This window comes from Colletes gigas, unplaced genomic scaffold (genome assembly GCF_013123115.1).
Source record: "Colletes gigas isolate AHSC1104 unplaced genomic scaffold, ASM1312311v1 Colletes_gigas_Sc00020, whole genome shotgun sequence".
Taxonomy (NCBI): domain Eukaryota; kingdom Metazoa; phylum Arthropoda; class Insecta; order Hymenoptera; family Colletidae; genus Colletes; species Colletes gigas.
This window is the reverse complement of record NW_025106649.1, coordinates 965,175-989,843: the sequence shown is the minus strand read 5'-3', so window position 1 is coordinate 989,843 and position 24,669 is coordinate 965,175. Positions and strand designations below refer to the sequence as shown.

The 24,669-nt window shown below is 36.4% G+C and overlaps 1 protein-coding gene across 3 annotated transcripts in view; it reads left to right on the top strand.

Moving 5' to 3' along the window:
* LOC122400862 (cerebellar degeneration-related protein 2) overlaps positions 1-24,669 on the top strand; it is a 111,492-nt gene that overhangs the window by 8,217 nt on the left and 78,606 nt on the right. Inside the window, exon 1 of one of the 3 annotated variants that reach the window (XM_043402584.1) lies at positions 22,837-23,576. The exons of 1 other annotated variant lie outside the window; for it this stretch is intronic. In XM_043402584.1, coding sequence (XP_043258519.1) covers positions 23,369-23,576 — 208 coding nt within the window. In that variant the 5' untranslated portion in view covers positions 22,837-23,368. Of the gene's footprint in view, positions 1-22,836; positions 23,577-24,669 lie in introns of those variants that run through there. One more of the 3 variants, XM_043402585.1, reaches the window with a different exon arrangement.

The following is a 24,669-nucleotide window of genomic DNA, read 5'->3' as shown; positions in this document are numbered from 1 at the left end:
GCCGTAAAATAAATTTCTCCTTTTAAATCTTCGCCCGTGATCGACGACGTTGACTGTGAATTCCTATCGCCAGTATGTAATAAGATTGACGAGGTTCGAGGTTGAGCTACGATATCCCGTAGACGAAAATCCAGACGCTTTCTACTCTTGTTGAACCCTCGTCATTTTTTACGAGCTCTCGATGCTCCGGCATCGCCGCGATCGTTATCTCGATCGCGAGGTTTCACGACCTACGGGTAGGTGGCGCGCTTACGAACGCGGCGAGGCCAATTAACCGGTTAGCGTTTCGCAATTATTAACTCGCGGATGAAAATACTGCGACGGCGGTCACCGCGTGAGATATCGCGCGATCGATCGATCCCCGCCGACGATTATCGGAAGCGAGGAAATTAATCGGCGTGCCCGATGATAATCTGAATATCCCCGGCTGTTAAACGTACTGTTAACACGTACGTGGTAATTTGTCTATCTCATATGTATCTTGTTCCTCGTGTACCTCGGAACACGAGTCTCGTGCTCTGTGTTTCGAGCAAAGACAACGCGTTACTCGCCACCTTACGACGTCGGTATCCGCTAATAGATCTTCACGCGCAAACAAATCGACCAATGAATATAATAATTGACAGGTTGAGAACCGTGCAGGATCCGCGGTTCGAGTTAACCCTGTCCCGGTCGCCGGACTTTCTGCCCCGCTGTGTCAGAATATTTAAACCAGCGTTGCAGCTTTCTAAACGTTCCGTGTCATTCCGCGGCGATTATCTTTTAGTTAATTATTTATTTTCGAAAAAGGAAAGAAGTCGCGCGGAAGTAGATCCGAGCCACCGGCGCAAGATAGATACCGGGAGCAATATTTTTTTTTCACTGTCAAACGATATCTAATTTCAAATGAAATGTGGTATACCACACTGTCGCAATGCAGATTGCAATCGAGTTATTCAATGCCAACTCGGTCACTTTTTCCGAGCAACATTTAGAATTCTCCTGAAACGTGGGATACGCTGGTCCTTAGAGATTTTTAATATTTAAATGGAGTTTAAAAAATTTCGTTGTATTCGATAACAGTCGGGAAAGTGATACCGGTGAAACTGTTTAATTGAAAGCTACGTCGTTTATACTTTGTTCGATGTTCTTTCCGATGACATAAGGGGCATATCGGTGTAATATATACTTGGCGAGATTTAAACGTTCGATTTGCACTGTGTCTTATGTTCGCGATAACGAACTTGACGCGAATATCTATGCGCCACGACGTGAGATTAATGTTGCAATTATTCTTAACACGGTTTGTACAGTATTTGCAAGGTTAATTAAACAGGATAATGTACGAATCCATTTCTAATGCATATAAGATATCTGAAACTATAGAATTATCTTCGCATTTTCGCTTTCACGGGACAAAAAGAATTATACCTTTGGGAATTATTTTCCAGGAAACGGATCGATCCTTTTTAAAATCACCAGTAGGCTCTTATTCCTACACGATTATAAGACTTTCTAATATGTTTTCGTTATTTAACCACGAACGGAAAACGATATAAAGTCTACAGTTTTTTCAAATTTCGCGCGTGACACGTACTGCTAGAATTTTGATTGTACGCGAAACAATGGACTTTATAACGGAGATCAGTTATTTTGAACTTCGAAAGGACCGTGTATTGTTCAGTGATCGATACGGTCGTGAGGTACAATTCGAGTGCCAATAACGATTTCGGTATACCTTTGTACATTGACTCGTGGAACAATATGATCGTAAACCGTTACCTCTTAATTAGCGGGAACCTTTCTACGTACATTTTGTCTCGAAGAAGGCATCGCCCTTTTCATTCGAGAAATAAATGTCCAATCAAGTTCGAGAAATCCCCACCGATTCGCGATCTATCCCACGATGCAATCGTCCCGGAATTTCGATCTTCAGTTTTCCTACGAGCACTAACGAGTCACCACGAGCAAAGGCAGCTTCGATCGTAGGTATAGATACCATAGAGAATCTTTTAGTATCTCTAATCTAAAGCTAGCGTTGTAAAAACAGTTTACAATATGAGTTTATTATAAATATAAACGTTTATTTATTCACAAGGATCTCACGTGTCCAGTAATATAACGATAAATGTAAAATTAAACGACCGTGTCACGTGTATACTTTAATACACGAATGCAAAATAAAACTCGTGGCTATCGATGTTTAGCACGTCTGACATCATCGTCGCATTTCAAGCATTCTAACTTCTTTACATATATCGAAATTTTGTTCTTCGAACGAGATTTGGTAAAAGTTTGTATATGAAGAAAATGCTGTTCGAGAGTCTCGCATTGCTTTATTAGTTTCGAAGAACTGTTTTGTCATTTTTTCACACGAGTACTTAACAATTAAATAATATTATTTAATTTGTTCAAAGATACGAATTATTTACAGGTATTAGCGAAAGTCGCCCAACATTAACCGGATTCATTATCATTTCCACCCCTTCCAACGCCCTCTGCTTTCTCGGATGGCCCACTTCCTCCTTTCCTTTCGTCATTTGTGACATTAATAATAATTCACTCGATTCGTAATCTGTATCTTATCTAAACGATACTTTATTTGCGAGATATTTGAAATTTATCGTGTTGAAACTCGGAATTTCTAGAATTACCATTTCATCCCTTAATATTTTCCTTGCATGTACGTCTTGTACTATGTGTGTTATAATATCCCATAGAAATAAACTCTTAATAAATTAATATTACTAAAATTTGCGATTTAAACTAAAGTTACATTTTGATGAATTTTTATGCATTTAAACATTTAAAACTACAAAAACACGAGGTACATGCTTATTTGAACTTAAGCACATTTTTATATTATTGGTATTTTTACAGACTTCTGGAAAAGATTCTAAATAATTGATCGATGTTATAAAATTCTCAGTTAGGAGTTTAGTATTTTTTCTGAATCGAAATATTTTGTAACGATGATTTACTTGCCGTGTACTATCTGTGTTTAGCATTGTTCCAGTTCTCAATGTATTTCCCATTACACTTTCAATTTTTCTTAAAGCTTTTCTCCCTTATTTGCATCTGCGTAAAACATTGCGCGGCAACTTACCGCATCCGCGGCTAGTTATGTTGAATTTAAAAGCGTCTTCCGCGTTCACGGTTTGATTAATGTTTACGGGAAAGTCGAAAGGCGTAACAGCATCGCTGACGTCGCTTTTAACCCGTTTTCCTAGACATCGAGTGTTGTTCTGCGACGCTTAGCGTGTCTGCAGCTACACGAAATAAATCACAAATTTTATGAGCAGGATGATCTTGAATCACATTCGCTTTTAATCGATCACAAATATCACTCTAAATCATAATTGCATCACTAACTATTATAATCTTCGCTATTAATTATAATTAATTACACTTTTAAAATATACATGTTTCTTCGAACGTCTTAAGAAGGAATTTTTATTTCAAATTAACTTACAATGGAAAATTAATTCAAAATTAAATATTTCTAGCCATGATATTTGATCGAAAAATAAATTTTTTCTGTATTATTTCAGCGATTCAGGTCCAAGACAAGACGTTTTCCCAGACAATAATTTATTAGTTCTCATCGATTCGAAATTGTAATCAAGACGAAAGAGGATAATCGGTGGTTGAGCGATGCAAATTGAAGGAACGCCGCGCGCGTCGGCTGGTGCATTTTCAATTATTTATAGCGCGCATAGTTAATCAGCCAGAAAAGCCGTAATACCTCAGGTTATCTCGACCACGCTCTGGTGGATCCCGTTACCGCGTAAACCATCGTGCCTGCAGGAGTGCTTCTTTCTTATCAGCTTGAGAAGTTGTACCTACGCGTTCACTGCGTATTTCATGCGCGCTCCTCGGGGCACTGGGATTCAATCGATACGCGATTCAGAGTCGATACCCCGGGAAATCATCGATCGGATTATGCTATCCAGTTCGATAGTATTAACTATTAAATTAGTCGCGTTATAAAGTCGTCACGGGCATTGGTTCCCAAGAGGCAATCAACTCCAATTAATCCACGTCAAAGCTTACCGAATAACGCCGGAATCTCAACAGGGATACACGTAACTTTAATTTTCGAATTAGACGAACGCAAATTGCACTTTGAATACGTTGAATAGTTCAATATGGTAGGTGATTTATACCTACGATTCCCTCTATACCTCGCTGATCTTTATTTATGTTCTTTTCGTGTGGAGATAAATAGTACTCGCATGTGCATTTAAGAGCCTATTATAGTCCAGTCTAACGGTGTACGTTCTGTTTTTGTTAGGGGACCAAATAAAATAAAAGTACATTTCCTGTGGAACAACTTTCGAACGGTCATGTGAATGAAATACTATAGGGTAGACCGTGGACAAAAGTAACAGGGGGCGAAAGTAACGTGTTGAGTATTTTACGGTACAGGTTGATTCTAGGAACTGGGACAGGTTGTTGCCCTTTCTTAAACGAAAATACAGAATATCGATTCAAGAAAATGAGCAATAATTTTTTTCAGCGCAACGATACAATGTAAATACTAATATTATTGATTCAAAAATTATTGTAAGATTTTTCAATTTTTTTATTAAGGTTATACTATTATTATTATTTTTATGCAACTGCTCAACTGCTCAACTGCTCAACCGAACCGAGATAATGTTTCGAGAACCATACATATAATTTACTCCCTTCGTATTCGTACACTATGAATGAAAAGAAGCTTGTTTCTTATGTATTTATTATTTTACCAACTGTGTTACTTTTCTATTTGCGAAGTTGCTTTTTGTTTATAATATTAACACGGGCAAGTTAGTTATTGTTTAATTTATTTTTACCAAATCTTGTTTGTGAACAACTGTGTGTTATATTTAAAACTACTTCTCTATTTACAAAGGTAGTTTCTGTTTTTTTTGCAACGAAATTCTTTCCCATTTATTTTTACCCAAATGTTGTTTATTATTATTACACTCTCTCAGTTACTTTTATTTACGAAATAGTTTTTTTTTCTTTTTTAATATCAAAGAACAAGTGTAAATGCTTAATTACAAAACTCACAGAGAGGTTATAGTAATAATATAAACAGTATAAAGTCAACAATACGCGTTTTTTTCTCAAGCGGTCACCCATCCCAAAAGTGCACCCCGCCCAATGAAGCTTTACTTTGGTGATCGAACGAGAACCGTCGTGTCCAACGAGTCACAGCCCTTAACTACTTAAATATATGATAAAATGAATTAATAGACAACGAATGGGTAAGGAATGCAACATTTTTTTTTTCATTTATAGTAAATCACCAATTATAGTGTAGGAATAAGAGTGGGAGTAACTGTATCCGTGCCGTTATATTAAATGCTTCGTAACATGTAACCCGACAGACCTAGTTCTTTCTACGCGCGCGTCGCTCACCGTCCATTTCGCGCAGCCTTATGCAATTACGAAAAAAATGCTCGTTTAAGATCACTCGTGGCATAAAGCATTACACGTAACACCGTGCGCGCGTACAGTTTGTATAAAATGTAGGAGAGTAGGAAATCGTAAGGAAAAACGGGACGGCTATGGCTTTCTCTGCTTTCTGTTTACAGTGTATGAGTATGTAGTATGCGTAACGCATCGATATAATTACATCGAACAATGAAAGAGATTCATGTAATGTTAGGTACGTACCAGTGCCGTACAAACAGAGAGAATCTATTATTTAGACAAGATATTCATTCAATTGTTCTCGGACGATCGAAAAATGTTTTCCTACGGCGCTGTCCGCGTACACGCCGTTACAAAATGAAAGGACAGTGTCTCAGAGTCGAACAGGAAGTACGATTCCACGCGAACAGTTTCTCCTTATCGCAAGGTAAGTTTTTTTGAGGCAAGATTTCCATTCTTGCCTACTCTTTGTTATGTAAAACTTTTTTATTTGAAATATTCGCGTTTCTTTTTTTTCAATCTGGCAACTGTGGCGGCCATGTTGATTCTAACACACCTTCCTCCTTGCTTTTTTTTTGATACTTTCTACACAATACGGCAATGAGTCAAATTTAGGATAGTATCATGTATCCTTCTAGAATCTTTGTATATCCTTCTTTCTTTAAAATGCCATTTTTATCAATTTATCTGTTAGAATCGAACGCTTGAAATTTGTATTGGTCCATACAGAACACTTCTTTTTTTCTCCAAGTAATTTTAATCTTTTGACATTGTTCTGAGCTTCTAATAACGGTTTGCTGGTTGCAGCTGGTCCGTTTGGTCCCTGTTATAGGAAGGAGCGTGTTACGAATCGAAGGCCCCTCCCCCGGAAAACTGTTTACCGCGGGTTTTGTATCAGGAAGTGTCGCTCGTATCTCGGCGCAACCTTTTTAAGTGGAACGATGCTTTCGAAAGCTGAGGATCAGCTTCCACGGAACAATGTTCCAGCAATACGAATCGTAAAAGGCGATGTTCGCTGATTAGAAAGTACCAATCGAGTGCACATTTTGATCGAACTGCGAGGTAACACTCTCACGTTACTGTTCCCGCGACATCGGTGGTGCATCGAAACTCGATCGCGTTCCAGCCTTTCAACCGACTGCCAATTACAAATTGTAAAAGCTGCCAATTATAGACACGCCGCGCAACTATAAAGGACTCGAATTACAGCTGCCACAGATTTATCACACGGCCGCCGAGCTTCGTGGAAAAGTGGAACGTCCGCGCAACGACTTAACAACAGCGATTCCAAACTTTTTCGACGGCGCTACCCTTAAACAGAAATTTCGAGCCAGTTGTAAAATTATACGAAAAATAATATATCGCGACCGTTGTAAATTTAGATGATCGATATTACAAATAGACGACCAATTAATAGAAATAAACATGGTCCACAATTTCATTCGTGTCCCCTTAGATTAGACGGTCATTTTTATTAATTAAATTTAAATATGTAATATTTCTATTAAATTATTCTTCAGAGTAGCAAAATGGCAAATTTGTAAAAAAAAAATCGATACAATTTATTTTTAAATATTCTGTATGAACTAAATTTGAATTAATTTTTGAAATAGATTGTATCGATTTTTTTGGTGCAAATCTGGCACATTAACGCTCTGAAAAATAAATTACTTTTAAGATATCTTGTTTATCGCGGTTTCAGGATTAAGAGACGTCTACTTCGCGCGTACACGAAGTTTCTACTAAATCACGTCAACCTTATCGGGAAACATGGTATCGAGAAAAAGGAGTTTGAAGTATCGAGTAGACGTATCAGAATTCCTACTATTTTGTGGCATTTTTGCATTTATTCGATATACTTCTCACGTTACTATTTCGTAATATCGACGATATCTTTGTTAGGTAATCTTATTTTCAACAAAGTTTGAAAAGTCTTTCTTTTGCCATTTCCGGGTTCGATACTTGCATATTCAGATTATCTTTACGGAGTTCAATACAATAAATATATCTGTTCAAGACTGTTATAAGGTCGTTATACATATTAATTATTTCTTTTGGAATTTCACTTTTCATACGCTATATAAATCGAGCCAGTCCCTTCACCTTCCACTTTGCATATTTTCCACGGGCGTTTTTATTGCTTCGGTACACCGTTCCCGTCGGTGGCGCAAACGTACTTTGATTTCCAATTTTACTAGGGCAAACGGGCGAGCAATTAATCGAAAGCAGACTATAAAAGGAAATTTCGTAATCCACGCCATATACCAACAATATAAATAAATTAAGTTAGGGAAGTCCAGAAATACAGTTATACAGGGTGTTCGGTTACCCCCGGGAAAAATTTTAATGGAGGCTTCTAGAGGCCAAAATAAGACGAAAATCAAGAATACCAATTTGTTGATGGAGGCTTCGTTAAAAAGTTATTAATGTTTAAAGTTCCACCCGTACTGAATTTTTTTCTCGAAAGTGCGTAGGATTTTGAGGGTATGTCTATTCACCAACAATGATTGTAATCGACCCTTGCAACCGAAAATAATTTTTTTAGAACGATTCGAAATTTTTCAATTTCGTCGAAAAAGTTCACCTTCTGGAATTTTTTCCTCAAAACTGGGTAGGATGTCGGGGGTATATGTATTGACCTAAAATGATTGCAATCGATCCCAACAACTAAAAATAATTTTTTCAAAATGATTTGAATCTTTTCATTTTCTTCGAAAAATTTTCCCCTTGTCGATTTTGCTTAAAAATTCGTTTTTGATTTTTAGTAATTTTGTTCGACGCTCTACAAAAAATTTGTATAATACTTTTTTGTAGGTACCTATGAGGTCTACTTCAGAAAAAAGTTTCATTGAAAGATATTCACTATTGTAGAAGTTATGGCTGTTTGAAAATTGGATCATTTTTATGGGGTTTTTTTAAATTTCTGGGGTTAAAGATCAACTTTTCGGATGTTTTTAGAATTCCTACATATTCTTCGCCAAAATACGCGTTGTTTGCCGTTTGAAACATTAAAATCGTCCAATCCGTTCAGAAGTTATGCCATTTTAAAGTCAGGGAAGCATTTCTGGCCTCACATTAGATTTTCACTAAGAAATTTTTTTCTCGAAAATAGATAGGATTTCGGGGTTATGTGTAATGACCAAAAACGATTGCAATCGACCCTTGCAACCGAAAATAATTTTTTGAGAAGGATTTGAAAATTTTGTTTTTGTCGAAAAACAGCATCTACCCGAATTTTTTTCTCGAAAGCGAGTAGGACTAGAGGGGTATATGTATTCACCAAAAATTATTGTACTTGACCTCCGTAACCGAAAATAATTTTTCCAGAACGATTTGAAATTTTTGATTTTTGTCGACTTTGTCCACATACTCGAATTTTTTTCTCGCAAGTGCGTAGGAATTCGGAGGTGTGTCTATTCACCAAAAATGATTGTAATTGATCCCCGCAACCGAAAATAATTTTGTTAGACCGATTCGAAATTTTTTAATTTTGTCGAATAAGTCCACCTTCCTGAATGTTTTTCTCGAAAGTGCAAAGGATTACGGAGGTATGTCTATTCACTAAAAATGATTGTAATTGACCCCCGCAACCGAAAATAATTTTTTCAGAATTATTTGAAATTTTTTAATTTAATTTTTTAATAACTTTTTAACAAAGTCTCATTCAAGAAATTGATATACTTGATCTTCGTTTTATTTTGGCCTCTAGAATCTCCCATTAATATTTTTCCCAGGGGTGGCCGAACACACTGTATAATTAAAAGTGTTACGCGTTACGTCGAAATTTTAACGAACCGTGCGTCTCGTTTTTATTTACATTAACAGATTTAGAGCGAGCAACGTTGCCCCTAGGCGTGCACGTGTGACACACATCGGTGTGCTTGATTGCAACCAATACTCGCAATCCGAACGAGGTAGCGTTAGATATTTATTCAATTACACTCTCGGCACTGTGAGTCTGCTCTCTCCTTTGAATCGATACCACGAGTCGATCTACACGATCGATCCACGCGCAACCGGTGACCAATGCGTACGGCGTAGCCGCTCGTGATTTCCTCGGGGCTGTCGTTAATTGGAAAAGAAATTGGCGGTCGTGAGCTACTGGTGCTTTTCTTGTTTGTGTTTCGCGTGCTAATGATGCACAAAATCGACGAACAACCGACGATAGTTCGTAACGAATGGTCAAAAGATACGCGACATTATTTTCGCCTCGTAATGAAACGCGCTGCAACGATACTATGGATTTAATCGAACCTCCGTTAATCCAACAAGGGAACCGTTCAGATAACAAAACATTTTCTGACGTTGATCATTCGATATATTCGATAGAAGGTTAATATCTTTGAAAAAAAATGACAATTCCATTGCAACAACAAAAAATGAAGTTCGTTTTGCGTTTTAAATTTTCTAATCATAGTTTTCACATTATTATGTATTGTATTGTTCTTTTTTTTTTTTGAATAACTTGCACGAACGTGAAACAGTCATCGCCTGTGAGAATTACGTACAAATAACATCGTTTGATGCACGATACACTATGGATAATTGGTTTCCAATTAAGTCTAGACAGATTTCGCTATACGACTTTCCTCCGCGTCTATCTTCATTAATTAAATTAGACCCAACCACTGAAATGTCGAATGTTATTTACGTTGGTAAATTATTTCCGCGATTAAGCTTACGATTTATATTTCGATACTTTGTAAACAACATTCGAGAAATGTAGTATACGTTGTAAAAGAAAGTAAAAGAATGTACATACTAACAACGAAATCGATTATTCAAAATGTTGTTTAGTATATTTACCAATTTTTTTAATGCAAATTAAACAGTAGGTAATTGCTTTAGTTTTATTAATTGATATAATAGGAACGCTATTACTTTGAAACATATAAAATACAGGTTTTCTGGTATTTCGATTCATGGCTTTATAGACAACGCTATACAGGAAGTTCTCACAGGAAAAGAGTCTTATAGTACGCGTTTGACAGCGCTTGAAAATAATTTTCAGCTCGTTCAATATTTCCTACTGGACGTCGCGCGTAATTGGAGTCTTTGAATGGTGCAAGAACGACGGAAATAATAAACAGACGATTTAGAGAAGCTTATCTTAACGATAACAGCGGACAAAAAACAACAAAAAAACGAGAGTTGTTCGACGGTGAATCTTGAAATTAGAAGCTCGTAAAATGTTGTTAGAAACTGCGTCAAGAATATAATGGGAGTAAATTTCTAAACAACTTACGTTAAATTGTATGTAAAGTGTCTCCCGTGAATACACTTGACAGAGAAAAATCATCATACTCGAGAAGTTCGAGTGATTTTGATTTTAACACGTTTTAAATATAAACTCGTAGATAATGAGAACAACTTAACCCGCTTTTCCAATGTCAATGATTTCATCTTCCAATCGAGTTTATTACAAAAGCACACGCAATTGGCAAATATCGTTTAAGCGTGTTTCTTTTCACGCCAAGGAGAAAGGCAAATGCATGTAATTACGCACAGCTTTGGTAGAACAGATTCATAAGCGTGGCCACCCGCCCATCACAGTACATTGACTTCTTTGAAAGTCCAAATTATTATAGTAGCCTAATTTCACTCCGCGCTGCACTACGTCACTCTTGCGTGATCGATGGAAACTTGTAATTTTGATTTCGTTTTATCCACCGTGATATATTCTTAAAATCTATTTAAATATGTCATAACATATAGTTTTTAAGAACTATATAAAGCTCACTCAAAACAGAATGTACCAATGTGAAATACGAAATTAATTACAAGAAATAAAAAAAATTTTTTTAAATATATGCTTATATTTTAGTATACAATGATATTGGGTATCATTAAAAATTAATAATATACTATGTACTGTAACTGAAAACAGATTAGAATATTATAAATATTTCCTAATAAATAAAATTCGTTCCCTCAAAAGGCAAGTATAGAATATAACAATGTGAGATACTAAATTAATTACAAGAAATAAAAAGAAAATTTTTAAAAATATTTACATTTCAGTATATAATGATATTGAGTATCATTAAAAATAAATAATATACTATGTACTGTACCTGAAAACAGATTAGAATATTATAAATATTTCCTAATAAATAAAACTCATTCCCTCAAAAGGCAAGTATAGAATATAGCCATTGTGAAATACAAAATGAATATTTTGTATCATTAAAAATGAATAATATACTACGTACTGTAAACAGAATATTATGAATATTTCGTAACAGATAACAATCGTAAATAATCGGCAAATATAGTATTTCGAGGATAAGGTTGAGCTCACACTTTTCAGCAGTAAAACGTTCGAAAGGCAAGTATAGAATATAGCCATTGTGAAATACAAAATGAATATTTTGTATCGTTAGAAATTAATAATATACTACTTACTGTAAACAGAATATTATGAATATTTCGTAACAGATAACAATCGTAAATAATCGACAAATATAGTATTTCGAGGATAAGGTTGAGCTCACACTTTGCAGCAGTAAAACGTTCGAAAGGCAAGTATAGAATATAGCCATTGTGAAATACAAAATGAATATTTTGTATCGTTAGAAATTAATAATATACTACGTACTGTAAACAGAATATTATGAATATTTCGTAACAGATAACAATCGTAAATAATCGGCAAATATAGTATTTCGAGGATAAGGTTGAGCTCACACTTTTCAGCAGTAAAACGTTCGAAAGGCAAGTATAGAATATAGCCATTGTGAAATACAAAATGAATATTTTGTATCGTTAGAAATTAATAATATACTACTTACTGTAAACAGAATATTATGAATATTTCGTAACAGATAACAATCGTAAATAATCGACAAATATAGTATTTCGAGGATAAGGTTGAGCTCACACTTTGCAGCAGTAAAACGTTCGAAAGGCAAGTATAGAATATAGCCATTGTGAAATACAAAATGAATATTTTGTATCGTTAGAAATTAATAATATACTACTTACTGTAAACAGAATATTATGAATATTTCGTAACAGATAACAATCGTAAATAATCGGCAAATATAGTATTTCGAGGATAAGGTTGAGCTCACACTTTTCAGCAGTAAAACGTTCGAAAGGCAAGTATAGAATATAGCCATTGTGAAATACAAAATGAATATTTTGTATCGTTAGAAATTAATAATATACTACTTACTGTAAACAGAATATTATGAATATTTCGTAACAGATAACAATCGTAAATAATCGACAAATATAGTATTTCGAGGATAAGGTTGAGCTCACACATGGAAATTTGCAGCAGTAAAACGTTCGAAAGCGTTCGAGTACTTTCGTGGCCTACTGTAAGCGGTGTAATTAAAAGCAAGTACCCTCGCGAATCACTTTTAACCGCGTGGTTTTGAAAATCTGCTTGTCTTCATTAACCGTCAGAAAATTAATGACATACGACTTGCACTTTCCACTTCCATCACGTTTTCAGTTTTAGCACTCGATAGCTCATCATAATAAATACCCGTGGCTCCGGCGGAAAAATCACCGATTCTGATAGCGTCGAGCGACTATTAATAATTTTAAGTGGGTGAAAAGCCTTCGGTTTCTCTCCGTAGACGCGGGGGAATAATTTGCAACGATCGTCGTTCGTTTATTTTAACGAATCCTTCGACAAATTCGCTTCGCGCGATATAACGGAGCAGTGAATTATCTATAAAAAATACTCCAAATGAGAGGAACTGCTGTTTCAAAATAACCTCTGCCGATAAGAAAATCAATAACAAACGCGGCGTCGAGCTTTATATTTTTATGAAATCTTATTTTCTATTTTAAATCACTGCAAACGTGATATCGTCGTTCTTATTATTCAAGTATTTTATCATACATTGGTTACAGTTCTCGTTCGATCTGTATTTTACATACATGAGCGTATGATAAAAGAAGGAAGTGGCTTAAATACTGAAAAATTATGAACCGTACAGTGTTTTATGGAATCGCGTACGGAGTTTGTACTTTAAATAATCGTACGTAACAGATTTCTTATCGGATAACATTTAAGTGTGTTTCGTTGTAGAGGAGAGCTTGCGCCGATTTCATTATGCAGCGCGATACAGAATCGATCGGTACAGCTGAAGGGAGAGTTGCAAAATAAATTCCTCTTTCGTATCTGCGATTAAGAACGATCGCCCCGATTTCACGCTGCCACTTCAATTCAATCTATCACCTGATCTAATACGTATTAAATGTTTACCTCTAAGATCGCGCGAACACATTTCGATCTGACCTCTTCGGCGCTGTTCAGTCGATCGTCGAACTTTTACCCTGCCGTGTCGCGAAACAATTGTGATCCTGATCCCCGTTTCAGACACTTTGATCGAATCTCTGAGCATTAATTCAAGTGTATTATTTATTATTAAAATTGATGTTTCTGTTTCATGGTTTTACATACATATAATAAATGTATAAATAATTAAATAATTTATTATACATATAATACATGTATAATAAATGGATAAACACAGTGTCGCCCTCGTAGCTAAAAGAAACAACTATTTTTTTTTTAAGTTATCTATGAAGACATGAAAAATTAATTATTTGTATTTTAAATTAAGAAGACTGTGATTCCATGAATTTTGAGTAGGGATAAGTAGTATCTCTTGAGATGAAAAATAGTAATATTATAATACAACAAATGATAAGATTGTTGTCGTGTAAAATATTATACTATGTGCCATTTATTTGACGACGTATAATAAAATATAGTAACTTTAATTTTCAGAGGGAAAAATGTACATAAGAAATTTAGTTTGGAATTGAAATTTGAATTTTCAAAATTCGAAGCGAAGGGGTGGGCTAGAAAATAATCGTGGCGTCTAAAAATGCGGTATGTTGCATAGAACAGTTTATGATTAATTTGGAACAATGTTAATGCACCATTAAAGTGCAATTACTCAATCCCGGGAGGATCATTCCAGGTAATTAATCATTCGTGTAACTGTATTTCCGCGCGGAATATTTAACCGCGCGATAAACAAGTTTTATCAAGAAGAAATATGTCTTTTTTACGTTGGCGGATACCCCTCGCTTAACGAGAGAAAATCCACGGAGTTTCTAATCCTTTAACTGAGATGCGCGAGGATATCGGCGCGCTAGCATTTACGAGACTCCGGTTTAATCGAGACACGGGAAAAATTGGTAAAACTCGTTGGAATCTAATATGTATCGCGTCGATGTTGGATCGTTTATAGTTTGTCGTGATTTATCCAATTGGCGAGCGTGTTCGACGATCGCCGGTATCGATCACCAAGCTAAACGCAGAAGGAAAAGCGAGGATGGAAGTGGAAGGAAATGGAGAACATCGTTTGAATTCCTGCGGCTGCGAAGTTGTATAATCTTGTACCTGCAATCGGACAGTTCTCTTCGGGACATCGACTTCGATTCTTGCAGGCGGAAATAAACATGCTTTTCCCTTTAACCTCTTCAGTGATACATTTGCTTCTTAACTTCTTCTTCTTCTTCTTTAAACATTTTTATGTCGCGCCGACTGCTTGGTCATGGCGGCCATATTGGTTTGTGCTACATTTGCTTCTGAACTTCTTCTTTCTTAGCACATTCACAGCCAGACAAAAACTATACAATATTCTGCAAGGCTAAAATATTGAGTTTAGACCATTGTAAACTACATAATCTGAAATTGGTTTCAGTACTTATTTTTGGTTACGGGAGCCAATTACGATCATTTTTGACATTTTGACAATAGACATAACCCCGAAATTCTACTTACATTTGAGAAAAAAATTAATTACCGAAAATATAATGTGTGGCCAAAAATGGTTCCTCGAAATTTCGTGCCTACGTTTAAAATATCATAACTCCCGAACGGATTGAAGGATTTTAATGTTTCAAAATACAAACTACGCGTATTTTGATGAAGAACATGAAGAAATTCCAAAAATATTCGGAAAGTGTTCCTTAACCCCGTAAAATGGAAAAAACCTCCATAAAAATGGTCCAATTCCTCGTTTTATAACTTCGTATGTAGGTATATTCCAATTATCCGGCATATTTGATCTTCTAACATTATCCCAGTCCCGAATTTTACTGTATTTTCTTCTTGACTGTTCTATTGTTCTGCATTTGTGTAATATACGGTCGTTAGAATTGTTTGGCTTTGGCATCGCTCACAAAAGGGGTGGATTCGTTTCCTTGATAAATTTCGGTGTCTAAATCTCAGCCCAGCCATTATAATATGTTCTTTTCTGTTCATCGTGTGGAGTTGAATGGAGTTATGGATATTTGTTCTGTTGGTCGTGGTCCATAGTTCCATTCCTTTTTTATTCTTCTTTCTTAAGAATCTTACATGGTCTTGTCTTTTATACTTTCCTCAAACGTTGCACATTTATACACATATGCCTTCTCTTCATAATTTATCTCTTTATTTAGTTTGTATAAGTCATTGGTTATTTGATATACAGTTTCTTATTTGCTATGGTTCTCCATATATTTTCCTTTTTACCGTGTTACTTTCGAATTAAATAAATCCAGTGTTCGCCCCTGGATTCAATAAACTCAATTATCTAGAAACGGGTACTGTTTATAACTAAAAAAATCGTATCTCTATTCAAGGCTTTGAGCAGGTATCTTGCATTCACTGACCACTTCAATTTTTATCTGCATTCGATTACCTTTCAATTCCAATAGCTATGCTAATTCATCGAATTTCAATCTAATACTTTAGAAACATGTTTTTAAGACTTGAAACATTAAGAAAATCCATTTTTTATAGTCTAAAACTGTAGTACCTCTTAATAAATCGGGTATAATGTATGTGGACTTCTGTCAGGTTTTCGGAGCAATAAGTATCGTTTCAATTCAATGTTTCGATCCAAGTTGAAATGTACTCTATATTCTCTAAATAATATTTAACTCCAGCCGATTCTATTATTGTTAATCCACCTTCTCGTAATATTTTGTATACAATACAGTTAAAACGAGAGTTGAAAAAGAAGTATGAAACCTATTTTAAAAGATACCATATGAATAATGGTAAAATATATTTTTATAAGTTATCTCTTCGTTTATATATGTTTCTATAAATGTTCATCACCGCAATAAGGAAATACGCGTAAGTCTTATCGCCAGGGTATAAAGTAAAATATCAAAATATGTTGTGGAGCGTATAGAATTAAACGTCGAAGGAAAGTCAGTCGAAAGTCGATCCTGCTTTTGAAAATTACACGTAATAATTCTTATAAGAATGCATTCGCGATAACATCGGCCATTCACGGTTCCTTTACACTGTACCAGCGAACCTTGAATAACTGACCGCTCATTACCGAAGAGAATATACCATGGATATCGTCGAATTTATGGTTGAGTGGTTTACGTGTTGATCCATGACGATAAGTTTATGTTTACGATCCACGCTGACAGCTGGGCGTTAGAATAACCGTTAGTCTCGCTTAAACATTTATGCGGGGGGTGTAATCCGCGATGGTACGGGAAAATGATGAATGACCCGGGGAATACCATCTTGCCTTTGTTTGCATTGCCTTTGACCCTTGGATAGCAAAGTGTAGAAAGTAGTGATGGGAATGATGACCAGTATTACAGATACCAGCCCCGGTAAATTATAAATAAAGTCTTTAATTAATAGAACTTCGTAGAGGGTTGTCTCATTCCCTGAATATAATAATTCATATCTCGAAGTGTTTCTTATATTTTTGCATATTAAGTGCATTCTGTAGTTTCTTGGAAATTCAAATTTTCAAGAGACTCATAATTTTGATATTGATCTGGTGTTTCTTCAAAAGTTTTAAGTATTCTAGCATCATCAAGCGGCTTTTTTTATTATTTTTTGACTGACTAGGCTTGCATCTAATAGACGTAACAGAATTTATGTTAGATAGAAAAGAATTGCAGATGTATTTAAAATTAAACTCCAATTCTAGCAAAGCTTTCATTCCAAAATCATCGATTTCAACCCTTCTAGGCTTGCATTTTCCATAGAATTTATATTAGAAGAGAATCACAGATACATTTGTAAGAAGTAGAATTTATAGTTGATAATGAAGATGAATTTATATTAGATAAAAAAGAATTGCAGATACATTATATTTCATTCAAAATTAAACTCCAATTCTAGCGAAGCTTTCGTTCCAAAATCAACGAGTTCAACCCTTCTAGGCTTGCATCTTCCATAGAATTTATATTAGAAGAGAATCACAGATACATTTGTAAGACGCAGAATTTATAGTTGATAATGAAGATGAATTTATATTAGATAAAAAATAATTGCAGATACATTATATTTCATTAAAAATTAAACTCCAATTCTAGCAAAGCTTTCATTCCAAAATCATCGATTTCAACCCTTCTAGGCTTGCATCTTCCATAGAATTTATATTAGAAGAGAATCACAGATACATTTGTAAGACGCAGAATTTATAGTTGTTAATGAAGATGAATTTATATTAGATAAAAAAGAATTGCAGATATATTATATTTCATTCAAAATTAAACTCCGATTCTAGCAAAGCTTTCATTCCAAAATCAACGAGTTCAACCCTTCTAGGCTTGCATTTTCCATAGAATTTATATTAGAAGAGAATCACAGATACATTTGTAAGACGCAGAATTTATAGTTGTTAATGAAGATGAATTTATATTAGATAAAAAAGAATTGCAGATATATTATATTTCATTCAAAATTAAACTCCGATTCTAGCAAAGCTTTCATTCCAAAATCAACGAGATCAACCATTCTAGGCTTGCATCTTCCATAGAATTTATGTTATTGCGGATATATTGCAAGGAGTAGAGTTTACAGACGATAATGAGAATGGAGACGCTAATTGACTTTCATCAGAAATGTTCCGCGACGTGAAAGCAATTGTCGACGCGCAACTAATTGTTCCTAAAAATTTGCACACGCAGAATGGCAACGTAATCACTCGCGTATCAAGCAGCGACGACAACGTTGCAAATAGACGGGCGAAAGTAGCCCAAAGAGATAAATTTTCCTGGTCTACGATTCTTATTACCAGTAACCTGGTTTGTGAGAAAATCCATTGGAATTCGTATGTCTTGCCTCATCGAGGGGGCATACATATGTATAAGTATAGTTGATACCAAACGAGTAAATATTTTCCCAAGAAAACGACAAGGAATTCAGGAAATCAACATTCGAGACACGTTGACCTACGACGTAACGATGCGTTTTATTTGCCATTTCAAATTAATCGACGACGTTTTAAATGCCTCTTTCAGAAATACGTAAAGTTCACTTTAACTATTGAAACATTTTTCATCCCTTCTGGATCTCTTAAATGGAAATGTTTAAACATACAAATGAATATATAATAAAATTTAGTGATTATTAATTTATTCTAAATAATTTTCAATTTTCTCCTTGTCAAAGAATGTCTCTGAACCTTTTGTTTCTCTCACTTAATATGATTATATTTCACAACTTTAGCTTGTTAAATCATAGTTGCAAGAAAAAAATAATTTCAAGTACGGTCTATAGTCTCCTGGCACCGTTTCGAAAGCAATTGTATTCATCTGTAATACCATGTTGGTTCTTTGAATGCAAAGTACGTTGTCGCCATTGTTGTTGAGTCATCACTTGTTCAAATAATGCATAATTACTCGAAAGAGAGTGATAATAAAACGGAATAAAATTCGAGTCGTATCGTGATTATTTCTGAAAAATTGAAAGTAAATACCGATAGAAGTTGGTTGTTTTTTTACGTTCTCCATGTATGTACTAAGTCAATGTAGATTTACTGTAAAACTGACAACCTTTCCGTCAGCTATGCAAATGCTGCGTGCAAATATAGCGACCAATAGGAATGCAGAAAACCAGTATGAAAGTAGGTGACACGCGAGATCACACGAATTATCATACGTAATTTCCTTCGTCGTGTGCGCGTAATATCCTTCGCGTATAATAGCTCCTGAACGGAGCACAAATACGCCATACTTAGTACATTCATTGTGTCGTCGACAGTTTCTTCATGTAACGTAATTTGAATTATGTAATAGGATATTTGGTAACCACGAATAAGAAGCCTCTTCTTTATTCAGTTATCGGTGAATATTTTTACAGAAAAAAGTACGATTAGAAAAAAAAATATATATTATAACGAACAAGGGATGAAATGCCAAAAATGTGATCGTGAAGACTCGATTGTTTGATATTACGCACATGTTACAAAATCTCTGTGTGAAAAGCAGTTATCTTCAAGATTGAATACTTCTAATTGAAGATAAATACGAGTAAAAAATTGTTTTCATATTTCTCGAGATTAATTCTTATCATCGTGGCGTAATAGTTGAGGTCAAGATCATTCTAATGATCTCTCGTAAAATGACTTATGAAAAATACGAAAAATCCAGAAATCTATGAAAATAGAAATTTTTTTCATTTTTATTAAAATGAACAAAATCAACTCAATATTAAATTATAACGAAACTCGACATAATATTAAATTTTCATTGTAACATTAAATGTTTTTCAAGAAGGCACCTTTCGAGAAGTTTGAAAACCACTGTGAGACAGTTTTCATCTACGGAAGAAGAAATTCTTCTTGTCGATAACGTCATTTTGTTCTTTGTTATTCTTGAGTGGGTCGAGTAAATGCTCTGATTTACTTTAATTCTTAATCTTCATTTTACCATCTTTATTCCCGTTACCATATCACGCTTCTGCGCTCGTTGCCATTTCTGTTCCTAATTTCAACACTGTTCATCGACCCGCCTTATTCGAATCGCTGTGCATAGATAAAATTACATTTCAAAATATATTATTCATGGTCGCTTTAAGAGCATTAGATTTTCTTTAACACGTAAGATCGTTGTGCATACATTCCGACAACGGTGCATAAACGTGTAGATCCAGATCGATACGATATAGACGGCTGCCAATTGATACAATTTCCTGAAGGGGTTCTACAAGGTCAAAACGTAAAACCGAATAAGCTTTGTTATTTGGTATCCATCGCGTCTATTGTTGTTTTCACCCAGACAAAAAAAATAATCAAAGAGCAAACCAAAATTTACTATTTTGTTTCAGAAATTACATCGAATTTGATAATAAAAGTCGATTTTGTAAGTATTATAGAACAATGACAGTATTATTTATTATACAAAGCTAAATAAATTCTAACAAATTCTTCGTCACAATTCTTTACGATTTTTATTATTTTACACATGAAGATTCAAAAATATTCCAAGCTAATTACTAAAAACAAAATTCTATTATTACCTTACGAAAGATATCTATTCAAAGATGGCTGACGCAAGGTTAAGTATAGCCACGTGTTAAGGGTTGCAGATACTTTTAAAATTGTATTGTTATAAAATATATAAAACCAGAAAGATCAGGAACAATTCTTAGTGCATAGTTTCTGCCATTGAAGATACGAAATATTTTATTTAAATTAATTTCCAAACTGTGTATGCCTAATCAGCCAGTGTGAAACTGTGTTGTTTAAGCAATCGAAGAGTACAGCTGGTAAGTTTGGGAAAGTTTCTATGCTGGAATACCGTTGGACGTTGCTGCTATTGGTGAATGCACTGCAAGTGGTATTGCCTTCTGTAGTAATGCCTCTCGGTGACCTTCGATTCTTCCAGGTGATTGGCAGCTTTAACAGTACGTACATAGCTATAAATATGATTCAATCGTGAACAGTTACGTTAAACGTTACGACACCCGCACGCGTCGCGAGCAACGTGACACATCCCGTGCAAAGGAACTATGGAATATCGGCTCGCTTCCGTTTTACCCTTTGCGACGACCACGTGGAATTCATTTTGGCCCGGAGCCCGACATACGCATTGCTACCGTGTCGCTACAATTATTTTAGAACGGCAAAAAATATAAATCAAACGCGATCGATCGAACAACAAAACGTTCCAGGGTCTTCATTACACAAGCAAATTTATATAATCAATTTGAACGGTTCCATGCTCGAGTCTTCTTCGGTGCTATGGAAAGAAATATTTATAAAACTCATCATAGAAGTTTCACTTTCAAATTACACTTTAATATATTTTTTTGCTATAATCAATTTAAAGGTTTCATACTGCCATTTAGCAAGGAATATTTATGGAAATTATTGTAGAGATCTAAGTATTAATTTTACTCTAAAAAAAGGAGACATTAACATGGTCTGTGGAATAGGTAGCCTCTAATATATTTTTTACTGTAATCAATTGAATCGTTTCAATATTCGAATAAACTTGAAAGATCGAAAAAGTGCGTGATGCGTTCAACGTGGAAGAGAACAGCGTTACGAAAGGTTAAAAAACATCCAGTTCCTAGTAATTTAACAGAAGTCAGGCAATTAAGTCGTCCTACATACTTGTACGTTGCGGTGAGAGGCAATTCGATCAAACTCACCTTAACGAAAGTTACACGAACCAACCAGTTTAGGCGCGAAAGTGACAGCAGTTCAAAGGAATAAATCCTCGGAAAAGTGCATCGTTCCGATTCTGTACGTAAGACGTCTGCGCTGACACATTTTCTGATTAATAAATTAATCTGGTTTGTCAGGAAGGATACCAAGAATATGAAACTTGAAAGGAATGATATAGAAACACGAATTTATTAGTAAAAACGACAAATAACTAGTGAAAAATGTTTTGAACAAATAATTGATACTATAACAAATAATATTTTTGATTTTATTATAAAAAAGAAGGTGGTCCTAACTATTAATGTTTTTTAGTATTCTGTACACTTGTGTAACACTAAAAAATTGTTTCTTTTTAACATATCTATTTGTATTTACGCAAGAAATTAACGAAATTTTCTTGAAATTCGTTGTCCATCATACTCCTTCAGCTTGCATCATTAATTTTTTAAACTTTATATTTAATGGTTCAAAATACACGAAAATATGGTTGGTTCTATACCTGCGCAACTCACTGCATGTATTAATAGAGAACACTCAGGAGCTAAAAAAAAATTTAATTCCTACAAGGAAAATGAATCTGGGCAGGATCGATGAACTTCAATGTGATTACAAATATAAGTATGCACGACTAACCCAGTCGCTCAAAAACAAAATTTGTTCTGTCAGTGGACACGTTAAAAGAGAAGCGAAGTTGTTTGGAAAAGACGGCAGTTACCGATGTAACGGTGATAGAAAAGATTTAATGTCGAACCGTAGGTAGAACCGGCCATAACGAAACACGACGTCGAGCCCGGCCGTAGGACCGCAAGGGGTGAAAAGATCGAAGGACCAATTAACGGCACTCGTTCCTCCCGCGTAGCTGTATAGTTGGCGGGCAGTCTAGCCGGGGGAACACCCTAAATCGTCGATACGCGTCGCGTCGATAGCGCGAGCGCACGGACACACTCACACAATCGCTCGGCCCCTGTCTCTCGCCTCTCGTCCGGCGTGGCATCGCATTGTCGGCGCAGACGCCGTGCCAGCGTTTATTGATCGCGGCTCGGCGGTGCTCGGTTGTCCCTGCACGCGTCATGCGTCGTCGTCTTTCGCGACGTAGCGACGTTGCTGGACACAACGAGGTCTCTCTGTCTCTCGCGGTTTTTTCCGTTCCCGAGTACGAGGTACCGAACGACGACGGTGTCAGTGACGGCGAACGCGTCCGCTAATTCGATCCACAGTGCGCGTAGTTCTCGCGTCGACCAACGGTGTATCGATCCATCGAACATCAACGGGGACGAGATCGAGAGACACAGCGAGAACAGTGCGGGCGCGGACAGCCGGCTGGTCCATCCGCTCGAAATCGAAAGGATCCTCGGGCGAGAATACGCTGCTGGGCAGGTGGTTCCCGAACGATATACACACTCGCGATCGTTCTTTTCACGTCGAGTGAAAGTGAACCGACCGTTCTCGCGTCGGCCGGATATGCACGGCCGACAGGTGCGTTCGTAGACAGTCCGGTGCGCAGACCGATACTTCGTAACGATTGGTTCGACCGCGGGCCCCGACCATCGCTCGACCAATCGCGTACGTGCATGGTCCAGGCGGCTGATTCAGAACCCCGTCGACAATCGACTTTCGATACGGCTACCCGGCTCGACGAGACACGAGGAGGACCACCGGACCTCCAAGAAGGGAACATGAATCTACTGCTATCGTCCTCGATACCCAGCAACAGTGTACGCTGTCAAGTGCAGGAGCAGGCCAATGACAACATGGAGACCGACGACAATATGCTTCAGGGTAAATTTCACTGAAAATATCGTTTTGCCAGACCGTATGGTTTCTTTAACCGGGAGAGGGTGGGTTCAGAATTTTTCTCGCGACAATGGGATGCTGCGAGAAAGGACGAGTCCGAAGCAACGCCTAACCAAAGCAGATCGATGGCGTCAATGCTAGAGCGAGTTCAGTATTTTTATATCTTTCGTTATACCGAGAGTATGTAGTATCGATCGATCGGCGAGGTTTACGCGATAAGAATCAGTCTAAACACGACGACCTCGCTCGGACTATTTTTAGCCATGTTAATCCGTTGTCATCGACTAAACCTCATCGACGATTAATAATTTTGCATCGCGATGGTACAACGAAAAATATAAATTTTCTTTTTTAACGTTCCTATTCGCGGACAAATATCTCGAAGCGTATCAAGGGAAAAGAATTTTTGTCAATTCGTGGGCGGTGTTTAAACAATTTCTTGATACGAGTCCAAAACGATTTGTCTATTGAATTCCGTTTGCCACGCCGATACGCGAGAATGGTCGCTTCGAAGTTATCGTGCTTCCGATTCCATAACGCGCGGCTACACGTAAACGACGACGGAGGGAGGATTAATTTCTTTAATCCGGTGTTAAAATACTGTCTTAGAGCAAGGAGTTACTGTACACTTATTTCAGGTTCACGCTCAAGGTCGGTGCAGTTGCAACCTCGCGAGTCCTCGGAAACGAGCGAGTTTTCGTCGCTGACCTCGAGACGCGATCGATCACGTCCCGAGAGCGTGCTCGTGTACGTTGACACGTCTGTGTTTCCGTTTCCGTTTCGTTTTCCTTCGATCTAGAAAATGTGCACGGAGAATTCTTTTTCATTTTTTATGTACGATCTGCGCCCCGTTCAGTCCCCGTCGTAGTTCCACGCGAACGACTGATAGTCCTGGAGGTATTGACTCATCCACACGGCTTCCGAATCGAATACTTACTGCAGCTATGCGGGATCCTTGAGTGCACGCAATGCTCTACGTGTCCTGCTTCTGTTAAGCTTCGCGTGAATAACCGGTTACCATAAACGAGCAAACTTCTTATCTACGCAACAATTTTAAATAACAAATAAATTGTTAAGA